The sequence below is a fragment of the Arachis stenosperma genome, chromosome 5 (genome assembly GCF_014773155.1).
Source record: "Arachis stenosperma cultivar V10309 chromosome 5, arast.V10309.gnm1.PFL2, whole genome shotgun sequence".
In the NCBI taxonomy this organism is placed as follows: Eukaryota; Viridiplantae; Streptophyta; class Magnoliopsida; order Fabales; family Fabaceae; genus Arachis; species Arachis stenosperma.
The window spans coordinates 121,792,118-121,808,564 of NC_080381.1; the positions used below are offsets into that span (position 1 = coordinate 121,792,118).

At 29.6% G+C, this 16,447-nt stretch overlaps 1 protein-coding gene across 1 annotated transcript; it reads left to right on the top strand.

The window, feature by feature from the left end:
• Positions 1–8,249: 8,249 nt before the first annotated feature.
• LOC130981278 (serpin-ZX-like) lies at positions 8,250–14,351 on the top strand. Its single transcript, XM_057904880.1, has 3 exons — positions 8,250–8,678; positions 8,925–9,314; positions 13,807–14,351. The coding sequence occupies exons 1-3, from the start codon at positions 8,250–8,252 to the stop codon at positions 14,221–14,223; spliced, it is 1,236 nt and encodes a 411-aa protein (XP_057760863.1). The 3' UTR covers positions 14,224–14,351.
• The last annotated feature ends 2,096 nt before the right edge of the window (positions 14,352–16,447 follow it).

A 16,447-nucleotide genomic window follows, 5' to 3' on the forward strand; every position in this document is an offset into this window, starting at 1 on the left:
GTTCCAAAAATAAGTTACAGCTCCAATCATCTAAGGGAGCATTGTGGGTGAAAAATGGGAAAGCCTCAGTAGTTCCTGGATCCCCAGAGCCCCACAGCCAGCATTTTTTGTAGGGGGAAGGCGCTGATACCAGGCTGTGAAGTTGAATCCTCGGGGATTAATCTTCGGATTATTCCTAAAAGATTTTTTATTAATGAAGAAAGAGATATCAAGGTCTTGGTTAATCAACAAATCTTTCCCTTGAGCACTAGGGAAGAAAGCTAGTTTCTTGTTCGCCCTTTCTAGAGATTCGACATGCCCAAGGAAACAATGAGTATCTGCACCCACTGTGAAAGGGATCAAGATTCTAGTATCATTAATTTGAAGTTGAGGATCGTCAATGACTTCATCATTGACTTGATTCAGTATATGAAGGGCTGGTGGAGCTAGTGGTGATACAACGTGACCTTTCCCTTTGTCTTGGGCAGTAGCATGAGAGGAGGAAGTGGCCATTGCAGAACGAAGACAAAGGAAGTTTGAAGAGATAAAGGTTGTGTATAAGATTGATGCAAGTAGAATTTAGAAAGCAAGGGTTCCGAAAAATTGAACAAGGGAGAAAATGTTGAATTTAAAGGAAGAGTTACTGTAGCCGTTATTGCAGAAGGAATGCAAAAAGAGGTAACTTTGCGAAGAAGGCGAAGTGGTGGAAAGAGAAAGCGTAAGTCTCGAAAAACGTGTCGAGTGGATCAATATTAATGGGAAGTTAAATGATAATTATTACTAATTTAAGAGATTGAAATTTGAATTTGAATTAAGTGTTTCATCTTCCAATAATGTTATCGAAGACAAACACATTAATCCAAGGGGCAATTTATTAGTAGAAAAATATTTTCGACTAAGGAAGGTTAATTTGAAGTCGTGAAGAGGTCGATTGAGATGATTAGCGGTTGTCGAAAAGATGCGCGAGCGGGAATTAGATGTAGGTACTCGACACGGATTCGATATCAAGACACTTTATTAAATCGAACAGGTTTAATCGTATAAGATATTCAAGACAGGTAATCGAATAAGTTATTCGAATAGCAGATCGAGCAGTTACGTAAGTGGAGAAGTTGAAGGCCTTTGTCACGTGAAGAATTTATGTGTAAACTTTTATTAGCCAAAGGGCGGGAACGGTTACCTAGGAGTATGCATTCAAAGCTGCATTTTGTAATTAATTGTCAGTTACAAAAGTATATTATAAATACTAGAAAGTTTTAGGGAATAAGGATTGGAACTTTAACTCAGAAAACACTCAAGCACACTCACATCCCCAGAGAATTCCTGAGTCTGTGATCGAGTTACTTTTCTGTAGGGTTCCTTCAATGTTTTTACTCTTTCAATTTATCTTCTTGTAAACTTTATTTTTCAAGCAAATTTATCTTTTAAGTATTCTTTATTTTCAATGTCTAATTTACATTTATGCACTTTGAGTTTTCATGTCAAAGTCCTTTGACTTAGTTGAAGGCACTTTACTGCTTTCTTTTAATTTCAACGCAATCCTTTTCGATTTCAGCACATTTTCCTTTCGAAAACTTTATTTCTTTGTTTCTTTTATTGATTTACAAATTTTATCCCAATACCTGTCTAATCGAAGACACTTTGATGCACTTTTAGAAAACTGGTACCTGCAAAAAGCAGTAGGTTTTGCTCACAGACCATTAGATATCGAACCACTATCGATTTGCTAAAAATCAACAAAACAGATTGATTATTGCTATTTTAATATAAGTTTAGAATAGATAAATTAATACTAAAGCAATTTATGTATTTCAAATTGATTCTGAGAATAAATTACACAAATATAAATATATAATAGTTGATCTTTCTTTACATGTGTATATTTTATCTAACTATGTAAATCATTATGAATGGTAGCATTTTATCAAAGAAGTCCCGCTAGGGAGCCATTGAGGTATCTATACATTAGCTACAATGGGCTGTTTGTTAGGCCCAATATGAGTTAAAAATGAGGATTAACCCCCTTTTATCCTAATTCACTAATGTCTGTTCCGTTTTGTTTTAACCCCTAATTTAAATTTTTTCCCCAATTCCCCTTTGTTTGAATGGAAGGTCACGATACACTCAAACCCCCCACTTTTGCCGCTGAACATCCTGTCCCCGCAACCTCCGCGTGACCTGCAACGTGAGTCCGTGCCGATCAGCACTTCAGGGGCTAACCCACACTGCGTCCGTCCTCCCTTCCTGGCAGCAACTGCTATGCACTATCACGGCTGAATAAAAGTTCTTAATTTATTAGATGTTTATTATCAACTAAAGTAAATGTTCATTTTACTATGTATGCAACTGGTTCGTTTATTCGAAAAGTGGATGTTTATTTTACTTATAGTATTGATCTTTTGCTTGATTTGTTGAATTTTGCATGTACATACTCCACTAGTTTCTTTTGTTCAGTGGTTTTGGAGTAATGGAGAAAATTTGGATTAGACTTAGTTTATATTTTTCTTGAATTGAAGTTGGGTTTGAGTTAGGCTATTTAAACATGGTACAATGATGAAATTTTAGTTAATTTGTTAGATGTTTATTATTAACTAAAGCGGATGTTCATTTTACTATGTATGCATATGTTCATTTTATTTTGTGTTGGAATTGAGTTTTACTCTGTTTTATTGGTTATAGTAAAAGCAATTATTTAGTTAATCATTTAGTTATGCTTTTTTTAGGTTAAGATTTTTTTTCATAGATTGTTGATTATCTTCTAAAACTTGGAGTTAATGAGTTCTTGTTACACACTAGTAATTGATATGCCTGAAAATTGAGCTGTGTTCCTATTTTTCAGTGCACATCGACTATCGCACGGGTTACCAAATTGAAGATCAAGGAAGAGAAAGAAGGATCATATGTACAATCTCTAGCAGCTAAAATGTTGGAGAAAGATTACAAGTAGGGAGCTCCTAACAAGCTTCCTTAACTTAGCCTTGAAGAGCTTAATACTGTCATCATGATGCAGCATTTTTTGAAAATTTTTCTTATGTTAACACACTTTTAAATATTGATGACTAACTGTTGGCTTTCTAGTATTTCTCTAAACTATAAGTTATATATCTCATGTAAATGTTATGTAATAAAAAAAATTTCTTTTAATTTCAAATTAAGACTTCATTTGTTTTTCAAGTTAATATCAATGTTTACAATAATTGTATTTTAATCTATAATTCCAAAACCATAAATCAAAAGAAAAACGCAGAGCATGAGGATGCAAAAACCAGAAAATTAAGTAAAGGACAAACGGTATACCCAAAATAAACATCCACTCTAAAAAGAAAGGAACAATTCGCATACACAGTAAAATGAACATTCACATTAGTTGATAAGAAACAACTAAGCAATTAACTAAAAATACCACTCGTACATCATATTTAAATGGCATAACTAAAACCCAACTTAAATTCAATCAAATTAAACTAAATCTAATTCAATTTGCGGGGCATATGCAAACAAAATGCAAAAAATCAAGTAAAAGACAAATAATATACCCAAAATAACCATCTACTTTAGAATGGAAAGAACCATCTGCAATTATAGTAAAATAAACATCCGACTTAGTTTAGATAGCTAAAGAAAAATACAATTTAGTATTTGTTTTACAAATCTAAATGTCACATAACCATGTTATAACTTAATCACTTATATCTAACTGCAACAACTCCAAGCATACTTGATTTCAGTGAATGGTATATTAAATTCAATTCTACAATATGACTAAGTCCCGTCTCATCAGTTTCTAGCTCAGTCACGTCTGTCACTTCCACGAATGCAATCGAACAAAAAAAAAAACAACCAAATGAATTAAGTGATATATGGTACTATAACATAAATATCGGCAATATAAACTACCAAAAAAATGACTAACTTAAACAGGATTAAGCATGTTAGTAAAATTTCAGTTTATAATAGGCACCATACTCATAATATTCTTTAACAAATTCTTTTAATCAGGACAAATTATATTAAATTCAATCCAAATCAAATAAATATTTAAATTAGAATGAAAATAACTATCAACCTACCTAGTAAAATGAACATCCGGCCTATATTAAAACTACTTTACATTGAGAGTGTATCAAAATTAAATTCTAGAACATATATCTATGCTTCTCTTCATGAAAAAGCTAAGAACCATTGGAATAAAAGGAGCCAGTTGGGATAGTAACGATGTTATGGACAGTGAATTGCTCTCAAGCAAATTGCACATGCTCATGGTAAAACAGTTGCTCAGGTTATTAAAAAAAATAAATAGAAAAAATAATTAAAGTTGTGCATCAATTTTGAGTTTATATATATATATATATATATAACCATTTACAACTTAACTCGAACTATCTAATAATGTAATGCATTTGAATTGGTTATAGGTAAGTCTTAGATGGTTGTATGATCAAGGTGTGACTTTTGCAGTGAAGAGCTACAACAAAGAGAGAATGAAACAAAATTTAGATATATTTGATTTTTCACTTACAAATGATGACTACCAAAAGATTATTCGCATCAAATAGGAGTGCAAACTGAAGAACGGTCCTACTGCTTTCAATCTTCCTGACCTATTTGATGGAGAAAATTAGATACCACACTCATTCATCAAGTTTTAGAAAAAACAAATTGGTATGATCTAATGCTAGGAGTTAGGCCGTTACAATACAGTAAGAAGAAACCTATATAACTTGATATGCACATATATTATCACCTGCCGCTCAAAAGTAACGAAAATGAAATGAAAAGCTATGAAGATGTATTTAAGCATAAGGGCCCTGCCATCCCATAAAAACATAAACTTATTTATTGAAACTCTACTCTTTTTGGTATTATTTTTTGAAGAACAAACATGCACAACATATAAAACAGAAATACGATGATAAACTCTTTAATTTTTCACAGGTAATTACTATAAAGATTAATTATTTGATTGATTTTTATGCCTAAGTCAAAACTAAGTCCTAATCTGGGGAGAGTTAGCTCAAGAAAATTTTTAATATGATCAAACATTATATTATTTCCCTCAAAACTAAGCTTTATGCTATAATAATTCAGGTTTCGAAACTCAATATACACACGGTACAGAGAAGTTAAGGAACTTGGTTGCAGTTATATTATTATTATTATTATTATTATTATTATTATTAGGATTGAAAGTTAAGGAAGTTGCATCAAACCATGTCAAATTTAATAGAGAATAAACATCCAACTTAGTGCTTCATAAAATTTCATAAAATTTTGAAAAAGAGAGAAAAATGACCTTTTGGAATGCGGCAGCGATCGACGACGATGCAATTGCAAGGGGAGGAGGGATGCGGCAGCGATCTGCAAACTACGAGGAGAGAGAGCTGCGGCGGTGAACTGCGAATCGCGAGTGAAAGGGGAACGGAGTGGTGGCGGCTCCTCGAATCACAATTGGGAGGGCGCGAGCGTTCGTGAACGGCAATGACTGCGGTTGATTCCATCACGGAGGAAGGGCGAGTGGTCGCCGAACGATGGCGCGGCGGCGTGATGGCATGTTGCTGTTCTTTGTGCGGGCTCCTGCGTCAATGGCGGTGGCTGCGGCGGTCTGCAATGTAGACAGGGTGACGGGTGTTTGGTTGGTGCCACCGCGGCGTGGTAACGGCGCGAAAAGAAGGCACGTCAAGTTGTTAGGAGCAGGGTAAGGCGGCACGGTGTTGGAGGTTTGGGGGATGTGAGAACTGAGAACCAGGGGTGTTTATGGGTTGGGTGAAACCAGGTTTGATGGGACACAGGTCCGACCCAAAATATATACCGGACTTATTTATTAGACTCGAATCCGACTCTAAATCCGATGAAACCTACACACTTTCGGGGGCCACGATTATATCGGGTAAAAATCGAATGAAAACCGGGTTGTTAACATTATCTTCTTGTAAGTTAGCATGTGAAAATATCCAAATTTTCAAGACTCCAACCATTATTTGACATGGTAAAATTCACTTAGAAAAATATAACAAGAACTAACCCTTCCCTAAAATTAAAGCATAACCACAATCAATACTAATATTGTTTAATAAAGTCTTATACATTTTAAATATAAAACATTAACATATAATCTTATAATGATTAATAACACAAAATATTAAGGTTTACAATACTTAAATTCCACACAAGAATAAATTCCACACAAAATATTAATTATGTATAATGACTGGGCCACCGGGTCGAGTTCGGGTGACTCGAGCTATGGTCCAGACCCGACCCAAAATAATGATCGGATCTATTTTTGAGACCCTTATCCGATCCTAAATCCAATAAAATCACACCAAATTAGCCCCTAAAAAGTTTGGGACTAAAGTCTTCGAAACCGGGTCGGGACATGCATGAACATCCCTAGTGAGAACAGATTTGTTTTATAGGATGAGTTTTTTTGTTTTTTAAAAATTTAAAATTTGAAATTAATTAACTTAAATGTTATTTAATTTTAATTTCAATTTAATCCCATTGTACACATTGTACAATATATATATTGACTTTTGGTATTTTTTTACGGCAAAGTATAACGGATTTTTTTTTAAATAAAAAACCCAACATGGAGCATTTTTTAGCAATGCTAGGGGGCCAGCAATATTTGTGATTGGTAGCCATCAACTAGCTATCAATAATAATTTGATGGTGTGAAATTGGTGTGAGATTTCATCTAATGGCTCATCTTTTTCTGCTAGTTATATGCTAGCCAAAATGCAATAAAATTGCTGGCCGCCTAGACTTTTTCTTTAAAAAATTCAGAATTACAATATAAACACCGAAAAAGAAACCGCTACTTTTATCAAAGTATAACGGATTCGGAGCAAAAAATATCAGAGAGTTAAACCGCTATGAGTTGAAACAGAGTAAAGTTTGGTTTGGGAAAAAAAAATTTATTTACCAGAGATAATAACGCTACTTTTATTTTGACAATAACGCCGTCCATATTTTTACAAATTCATATAAAATGTAAAGCCAAAAAATCATGTAAATAATGACATTATAAAAAATGTAAATTTAATTAATCATTAATTTTTTATATATAATTTTAAATGAATAATAAGTAAATGATAAATATGCTCATTATAATGATTAATTAAAAATGATAGATAATAAACATACTATTTAATTAATTATTGTAGTTATCATTTTTATTTTTTATAAGATCTTGAAATAAAAAAAATATAAATACAAATATAAATCAAATAAATTTTATATTTTTAATCTAAAACTTAATATATCAAATTGTATAAAATTTACATTTTTGAATAGTTTCTATGTTTGAACTAGTAAATCATCCGATAATTTTTATAAATTTTATACAGTTTGGTAAATTAAGAAAATATTTTAGATTAAAAAATAAAAACATAGGGTTTATTTTATTTGTATTTTTATTTTTTAATATTTTTGTTACTTTTGAGATCTGATAAAAAAAATAAAAATAATAACTGTAATGACTAATTAAATAACATGCCTATTGTTTATCTATTGATTAATTGATTAATTAAAATCTTTTTTAATTAATTATTGCAATTAACATATCTACCATCTATTTATCACTCATTTAAAATTATATGTAAAAAAATTAATTATCAATTAAATTTGTATTTTTAATATCATTTTTACATAAACTTTTTGCTTTATATATTATATAAATTTATAAAAATAAAAATAAAAACTCAAATGTACTCAAATTTACACTAAGTTAATAAATAAAAATAGTCAAATAATTTAAAAAAAAGTTTAGGAGCTAATAATTTTATTAAATTTTGGCCAACATGTAATTAATAAAAAAAAGTGAACTATTAAATAATATCTCACTCCATTAAAATCATCATTAATAACTATTTAATAACTACAAATCACAAAAATTATTCGGCCAACACTCTTTAAAATTTAAATGATTTAACTAAATTAGTCTCAATTATCAAGATTGCATCTGAGTTTTCAACCCCCAAACCAAAATTCACGTGATTTGCTGCAACTCAAAGCATTTTAACTCCTCGATATTTTCTATACCTTATATAGCGGCTTTCTCTTCGTTTCTTTCTTATTGTAAAATGTAAACCACTACAGGTAGTAGGAGCGGTTTTTTAATTTGAATTCTAATAACAGATCAAGCAAATCGACGCCACAAAAACAGGGATTTAGGTTCGCTGCTTATATATATATATATATATATATATATATATATATATAGACTAGAGAATCAACTATGCACCATGATTGATTAGTTTCACAGAATGATGCCAAGGAACACACTACTCTCCAACTCTGCCCTCTACGCGCCCACCACCATCACCAATGCCGCTCCGGTGATCAATCCAGAATTCAGGATTGCAAATCACTTACTACTCTCCAACGGTTACAAGAACGCTGTGGTTTCGCCTTTGTGCATCAAACTCCTTCTTAGCATTGCCGCCGCCGGGTCCAACGGCCCGGTTTGTGACGAACTCCTCTCGTTCCTCCGATCAGAATCCGTCAACGATCTCAATTCCGTGGCAACTCAGCTCTTGTCCTCCGTTCTTGTCGACCGTCTTTCGAGCGGCGGGATTCACCTCTCTTACGCAAATGGTATTTGGGTTGACAAAAGCCTATCTCTAAAGCCTTCCTTCTCACAAGTTTTGGAAAATACTTACAAGTCCACTTTCGCTTCACTCGATTTCACAAACACGGTAAGTTTTTAGTGGGATTGGAAGACTAATTTTGTCTTTGATGACATTTTTTAACAAATTAAAAATCAAAGTAAAATATATTTTAAATATAAATATAAATATATATGTATATACATATTATTTTTATTTTTGAAAAAAAATTATTTTATTCATCACTTATATTAAAATTTTAAGCATGCTAATTAAAATTCTTCACTAAATAAATTATTTATATGAAGAATTTAACTATTGATGGTGACGTGAAAGGATGAAGTAGCGAAGGAGATTAACTCATGGGCCGAAAGGGAGACGAAAGGCGTTATTAAGAACTTCATTGATCCTAGTTCAATCCAATCGACGGAGTTGATCATGGCGAACACACTCTACTTCAAAGGATTATGGTGGGACAGCGACACCTTCAGAAAAAAATATACATGGGATGGTGACTTTCATCTCTTAGATGGGAGTGGCTCAGTGAAGATTCCCTTCATGGATGGAAGTCACCGCCGTTCCGCCATTGCTCATCATTATCAAGATTTCAAGGTCCTGAGTCTTGATTACAAGGAAGGCAGCAGCGAAGATGTCCCAAGAAGGAGGTACACCATGCATATTTTTCTTCCCGATGAAATCAACGGCTTGCCGGCTTTGGTTGAAAAGGTACGCAGGCAATACTCATTTGAGTAAAATATCCTTTTTGGTCTTGTTCAAACGATAATACCCTCCACAATTTATAATTTTTTATACGGTTTTCAATAATTCAAATAATATTGGATTAAGCCGTCTGGTTGAAAATTAGGTAAAGATTTTTCAATTATGAAAGATTTTTTTGTCTTTTGAATAAATAGTTAAGTATCCAGAAAAGAAAACATTTACTCTTATCATTTGAGTGTTGAATATTTTAAAAGAAGTGTTAAGGGACTAATAAATTTTGTGATTTATAACTATTAATTAATTATTATTGACATTTTTAATAGTATAAAATTTTATCAAATGATGTGAGATTATTCACTTTTCTTTTGTTAAGTGTGTGTCAAATTTTAATAAAAATACTGGTCCCTAGACCTTTTCTATTTTAATTACATAAAATATTAAGTAGTTTCGTTGAATGTTTTGAAAATTTGTTAAGCTAATTCAATCCTTTATTATCGGAAATGATAATCCATTCTTAAAAGTTTTAATACACAGGCTATCAATGCTTCTATTTGCATTCATATGGCAAGGGAAGGAAATAAATTTTAAAGAGCAATTAGATTTTATGCCAAAATTATTTGTTTGGTATTTAACGGAGAGAGAATTGATAAAATTGAAGGAATATTTATAGAGTTTTTATGATCGCCTAAAATAGGGGATTTTATAAAGTATCGAAAAGTGATTTTTTTATCACTATTTAGGCTTTTTTATTTAAATAAAATAAATATATTTTAAAATTGTTTGATTTCCCTAAAATATTTTTTAAAATATAAATCTTCTGCTTCTGATAATATATAAATTGCACTCTAGGACTATTTATGCATAAATAATTTCTAGAGACTTTTTATGTTTGTTTTTGTCTCAACACATTATTATATACATCTACAAAGATATTTCTATTAAACACACTTATAAATAAAGTTGGCAGAAGTTGATAGAATTCTTATTCGTTACTTAACAAGATTGTTATTGGAAAAAAAAAATCTACATGTATGTATTTTGATTAGAAAAATATATGGAATCAAAAGATTATCAGCCAAAAATTAAATAAAACCACATTAATTTACAATATTTGTTATTAATTACTGTTTAATTAAAATTAACTTTTGAATAATATCTTTCCAAAACTACTCCTAGAATCACAGCTCAGGATCAAACGCGTTTCTTCACACCTCACACTCAAAGCGCTTTGGGTGTTATGCTGATATGAAAAAATTTAAAAAATATATAAAAGAACATCCTTTAGTACGAAAAGAAACATTCTGATACTTAGTAAACAAAATATTCTAATACTTAACATAAGCACTATCCACATAGAGATTTTGGATTTACTAAAAATATTTGGCTGGTTTTTGGTTACTACCCTTTTGGTTCCTAGCATTCTTGATTTTGATTTTTGCTATTCGTATTATTGATTGTTATTTGACCAAATTAATACTATTCTCCCACGCATAAAAGATGTGATTCAATTCTCGGTCATAAAGAATTTCAATTTTGGGATTATTCTAATACTTAATCTTGGTTTAAAATCTTTATAATTGAATAAATTGATAAAATAATAAAATATATATTTTATAAAAAAATACAAATTTAATGATATTAATTTTTATTTTATTATTTTAATAATTTTTTTATTTTTTTAGATATTATCCTTGAAATAAAAATAAATTTTTCATACACAATAATTTAATCTTTTAAATGAAATTTTTATTTATTTATTTTAGAAGATAAATTTTTGTTGTAACAAAATTATTTTTTATATTTATTTTTTAAATTAATTAAATTTTTTACTTCTTAAATTTATTAAAAAATTAATATTCTTGAATACAAATTAAAATTATATCTAAATATTTATCAAATTTAGATTTGCACCTAAATCGTGTTAGGATTATGGAGTTTAGGTTAAGAAACATAATTTATGTTAGGATGGACGATTTACATACAACTTTAGAAATATATTGACATGTTTCATGCATTATCTAACTCATATTATCTTAAGATGATTTATATATTATATAATATAAAAAATTCATGTTTGAAAATTCTATTTAGAAAATTAAATTTGATCTTCAATTATTTTATTTAAATTAAAAAATCCACTATTTATTATTTTCTTATTTGACATAATTAAGTATTTTTGAACCCTTTAACAAATGAGTATTACTGAAACAAAAATTCCGATACGGGAAAAAAATTCCGTGAATCTGAAATTTATACTAACTAAGAAAATTCTTTTAGTGAATAGTTGAGAGCTTTTTTTAAAAAAAATTATAAGAAAAAACTAAATCTTATTATTGCTCTTAAATATGTTATTAATTTTGAAAAATATAATTATAACATATTTTAATATCAAAAATATTATTTACACATATAAAATAATTTTTAAAATAAATTATTATGTATTCATCTGTTAATTATATTACTCATATACAAAAATTTAGGTACCAAATTAATTATTCTTGTATGGTATACATTAAAATATAGGTGAATGTTACTCAATCTCTTCTAAAATAACATGTAAGTTATCATTGTCAAATTTTAATTGGTCATTATCTTAATCATAGTTAAGTTATTTTATAATTTATTATTTGAGATGGGTAATGATATAATTTTTTAAAATATCAAAATCTCGCTCCCGTTAATTGAAGCACCTTTCCACTCCTCAATTCTTTCTTCATCGCGTAGCTTCGGTCCTTTCAAGTATCGTCGCCGCCGTCGTGATAAGAAGCGAAGAAGCGACGAGGTCGTCATCTACTTCATTCTCACGCAATCTCTCTTTCTCAAGTGCATCATTCCTTAACTACATTATTAAATTTCCCTCTTTTTTTTATAGATCATTTCTTACTAACATGATTAATGGTTAGTTTGGTTATTAAATTTTTTTATTAAAAAAGATATCTTTATTTAATTACATAATAGAACATATATTCATACGTAAAATATATAATAATATAATAAAGTAAATCTATTTAGAATACTTAAAATATAATTAAAATCATGAACATATAAATATAATAGTAAAATTTGTACTCTAAACAAGTAAACATATGCTTTATCATACATAAATTTTTTTAAAAAATTGAATAAATTGTTAAAATTAATAACAAAAAATTTAAAATGATAAAATCTAATTTTTTTACTGTACTTTTTATAATATTTTATTTTTTAATTTTTAATTTATTAGTATTTTATTATTTAATTAATGATTAAATAAATTATTTTTATGAAATATTGTTTTTGTATTATCTTAAAAAAAGGTGAATATAACAGTTTAAAAAATAATGTAAAAATAATATTTTAAATAAAAAATATTTAATATTAAAATTTTTAAATACAAAAATAAATTGTATAAATATTTAACAGATAAATATAAAATACATGCCTAAAATAAATGAAACATATAAATAGAAGTACTCTTGAGAAATAGAGAATTATTTTTGTCTGTTTTATTTATTTTAGACATATATTTTATATTTATCTCTTAAATATTAATACAATTTATTTTTGCATTTAAAAATTTTAAGATTAACTATTTTTTATTTAAAATATTATTTTTACGTTATTTTTTAAATTGTTATGTTGGTCTCTTCTTTAAAATAATACAAAAAATATTTTTTTATGAAAATAATTTGTTTAATTATTAAGTCAAAGTACTAATAAATTAAAATTTAAAAGAATAAAAATACTATAAAAAATACTCGTAAAAAACTTAGATTTTATCATTTTAAACTTGTGTTATTAATTTTAACAATTTATTCGTTTTTTTAAATAATTTATATATGATAAAAGATATGTTTATTTGTTTAAAATACAAATTTTATTATTATATTTATATGTTCCTAATTTTAATTATATTTTTAAGTACTCTGAATATATTTATTTTATTATATTATATTTTACATATGAGTATATGTTCTATCATGTAATTAAATAAAAATATATTTTTTTAATAAAAAAATTTAATGACCAAACTAACCATTAATTATGTTGATAAGGAGTGATCCACTGCAGAAAGAGGGTTCTAATGAGGATGAGAGATAGCGATAAGGTCCGCACTGGAACTTGCTATATTGAGAAGGACGGCAAAGTTACTGACGACGTTGGCGCTTCTTGTCACCACAGCGATGCTTGAAAGAACGTACGCAAAGAAAGAATAGAGGAATGGAATTGTGGTTTTGATATTTTAAAAAATTATATCATTGTCCATCTCAACTAATAAATTACAAAATAATCTAACTATGGTTAAGATGATGACCAATTAAAATTTGACATATTATGAAAAGTAATTTACATGTTATTTTAGTGAAAGTTGGATAGAATACATCTAAAATATATATATATATATATATATATATATATATATATATATATATAAAATAAATTAACCAACATATGTATTATATACAAATATATTTTATAAATGATTTTTTTGTGTGATATAACATTTTTATATATATAGGTGTTTTCTGATTCTGCATCTCTTGAAAGCATGCTCCCGTTCAGTTATGTAGATTTAGGTAAACTAAAGATCCCAAGATTTAAGCTATCTTTCAAGGTTGAGGCTTCGCCAATGTTAAAGGAGATGGGTTTGATGTTACCATTCATGGAAGAAGCTTTGACTGAAATTGTGGAAGAGAGAGCTGTGTCTATTTCCAAAATTATCCAGAAATGCACCATTGAAGTGAACGAAGAAGGGACCAAAGCTGCTGCAGCTACAACGATGATGATTCCTCCTACGGGTGGTGCAGCACCAAGAATGAATAAGCCTCCTCCTTTTGACTTTATTGCAGACCATCCATTCCTGTTTCTGATAAGAGAACAGTATAGTGGAACTGTTCTTTTTGTTGGTCAAGTGCTCAATCCTCTTGATGGATGATGCCATGGTTATTAATATACCAAAAAACTCAAGTTACTAGGTTATATACTGCTTTATTAAGGGAAGATGGAGTGAATTATTTCTTCGATGCAAATACTTAATTGATTGGGTTATCGGTTTTTATTTAAATTGGCTAATTCGATCAATTTTGACGATAGCTATATGATTTATATTTTTTATGACTTTTAAGTATATGGTCTAATTTAATAATGTAGAACGTTGATTTAGTTTCTAAAAATATTTCTTTGGATTCGAATTTTCAATTGTCAATAATTAAAAATAATATTTTTTAATAATATTAGATGTATATTAAAATTAACTATAAATATAAAATATATGATAAAACATAAAGTATATATTAAAAATGAGTGAAAAAATACATATTTTTATGCATAAATATAAAGTGATTAATTTTATTCTACATATAGTTTTTTTGATATTTTTCTCCAAATTTTATTATTGTTTCTTTTCTAAATTTGTCAATCTCATAAATAAGATAATCAAAAGACATTTATGATTACACCAAAATTTTATTATTTTTGCACTTAATGATAAAACTGACATGAAATGCTTTGAGAGTATTTTTTAATTTATTTTTTTAACTCATTAAATACAGTTCATTACAATAACTTAATTATATCAACTAATTTATTTGATTAGATATTTAAGTATCACATAATTTAATATTATGCATATCAATTAATTGAATATAATTGTTAGAATATAATTAGGATTAATTAGACCAATTAGCATTATTCAACATATCTTAATATTGATTATAATATATTACACTTTATTATTTTGATTCTCTCCCTCCCCCCTTTCTAACATGGTATCAAAGCTATAGTATCCTCCTTGAGGAGGATAAATTAATTTTCTTCTGGTAAAATCACCATACTTTTCATACTTTTCTTACGTATCATTTTTTTCCTTCTCTTTTGTCATATGCTTTTCTGAACTCACCGATTAGCTCATCCACTACTTAGTTATTCTCATAGAGAAACCATATGATTTACGTTACCTTTTGATAGTTTGTCATCTCTTCGCACTTTGTCATTTTTCAACAGTTTTCCGGTAGTTCGCCATCTTTTCAACAATTTTTCAGTAGTTTGCCACTCTTGCGGCAGTTTCGTCTGCATTCTCTTCCGGCAATTTTTTCTGCGTTTTCTTCTAGCAGTTCCGTCTGTACTTCCTTCCGGCAATTCGTCTGTGTTTCCTTATGGCAGTTCCATCTGCGACTTTTTGTGACAGTTCCATCTGCGCTTCTTTGTGACAGTTCCGTCTGTGCTTCCTTCTAGCAGTTTCGTCTACGCTTCCTTCCGCCAATTTCGTCTGCACTTTCTTTTAACAGTTCTACCTATGCTTTTTTCAAGCAGTTCTGTCTGCACCCGTTCTATCAATTTATGCATTTTTTTATCGCCCCCATATAAAATTGGAGAACTAAACCCTCCTTCTGCTTATTGCCTTCTTCCCCTACCCTCATTTTTGCATTGAGCCTTCGCTTCTTCCCATATCATCTTCTTCACCAGATACCTTCATATTTAAACTCAATTTTTCGATTTCATCCAAATTCCTTTGAATTCATTTTAGACACGGTGCCTCTCCACAACAACAACCACTTCCCATCCCTCAAATCCTTCTTCATCCCCTCTTCCTCCGTCCAAAACTGTCGACGATGTCTGGAAAGACATGATCCTAACCCACTTTCATAGAGACTCACCTCACCATAATCACCACCCATTCGAGGAAATGACCCTTGAGGCTTTCCTCTCAGAAAACGCTGCCCTCACTAATGATGACGTCACCGCTATTGCTCTTCTTCGTAATCATCATCTTGTTTCTCATCAGTTCTCATAGGTGCCTGCCATTGAAGGCTCATCCTCCTCCACGGCTGAGCCTTTTGCCAATGGGATGCTGCGGTGGCAAGTGGAGTCCCAGCACCGTCGTCATCATCAGGAGGAGGGGCAGCTGCGGTAGCAAAGGAGAAGAGAAGGGCGGTGGAGGAACTAGTGGACAAGGCCACTTTTCAGAAGACGCATAATCAAGAATCGTCAGTCTGCTACTAGGTCCAGGGAACGTAAACAGGTACTTACCCCCTTTTTTAAATTTTTTTAAATAAAGTTTTATTTTTTATATATTTTTATTTGATATTTGAAAAATGGAGATTCTTATGTGGTAAGTGAGGTTTACTATTCCTTGGAATCTCACTATTGAGGGCTATAAT

Coding starts and splice junctions, on each gene's coding strand:
- LOC130981278 (XM_057904880.1), top strand. CDS start 8,250: ATGCCAAGGAACACACTACTCTCCAACTCTGCCCTCTACGCGCCCACC. Junction 8,679..8,924: donor CACTCGATTTCACAAACACG/GTAAGTTTTTAG, acceptor GTGACGTGAAAG/GATGAAGTAGCGAAGGAGAT. Junction 9,315..13,806: donor TGCCGGCTTTGGTTGAAAAG/GTACGCAGGCAA, acceptor TTATATATATAG/GTGTTTTCTGATTCTGCATC.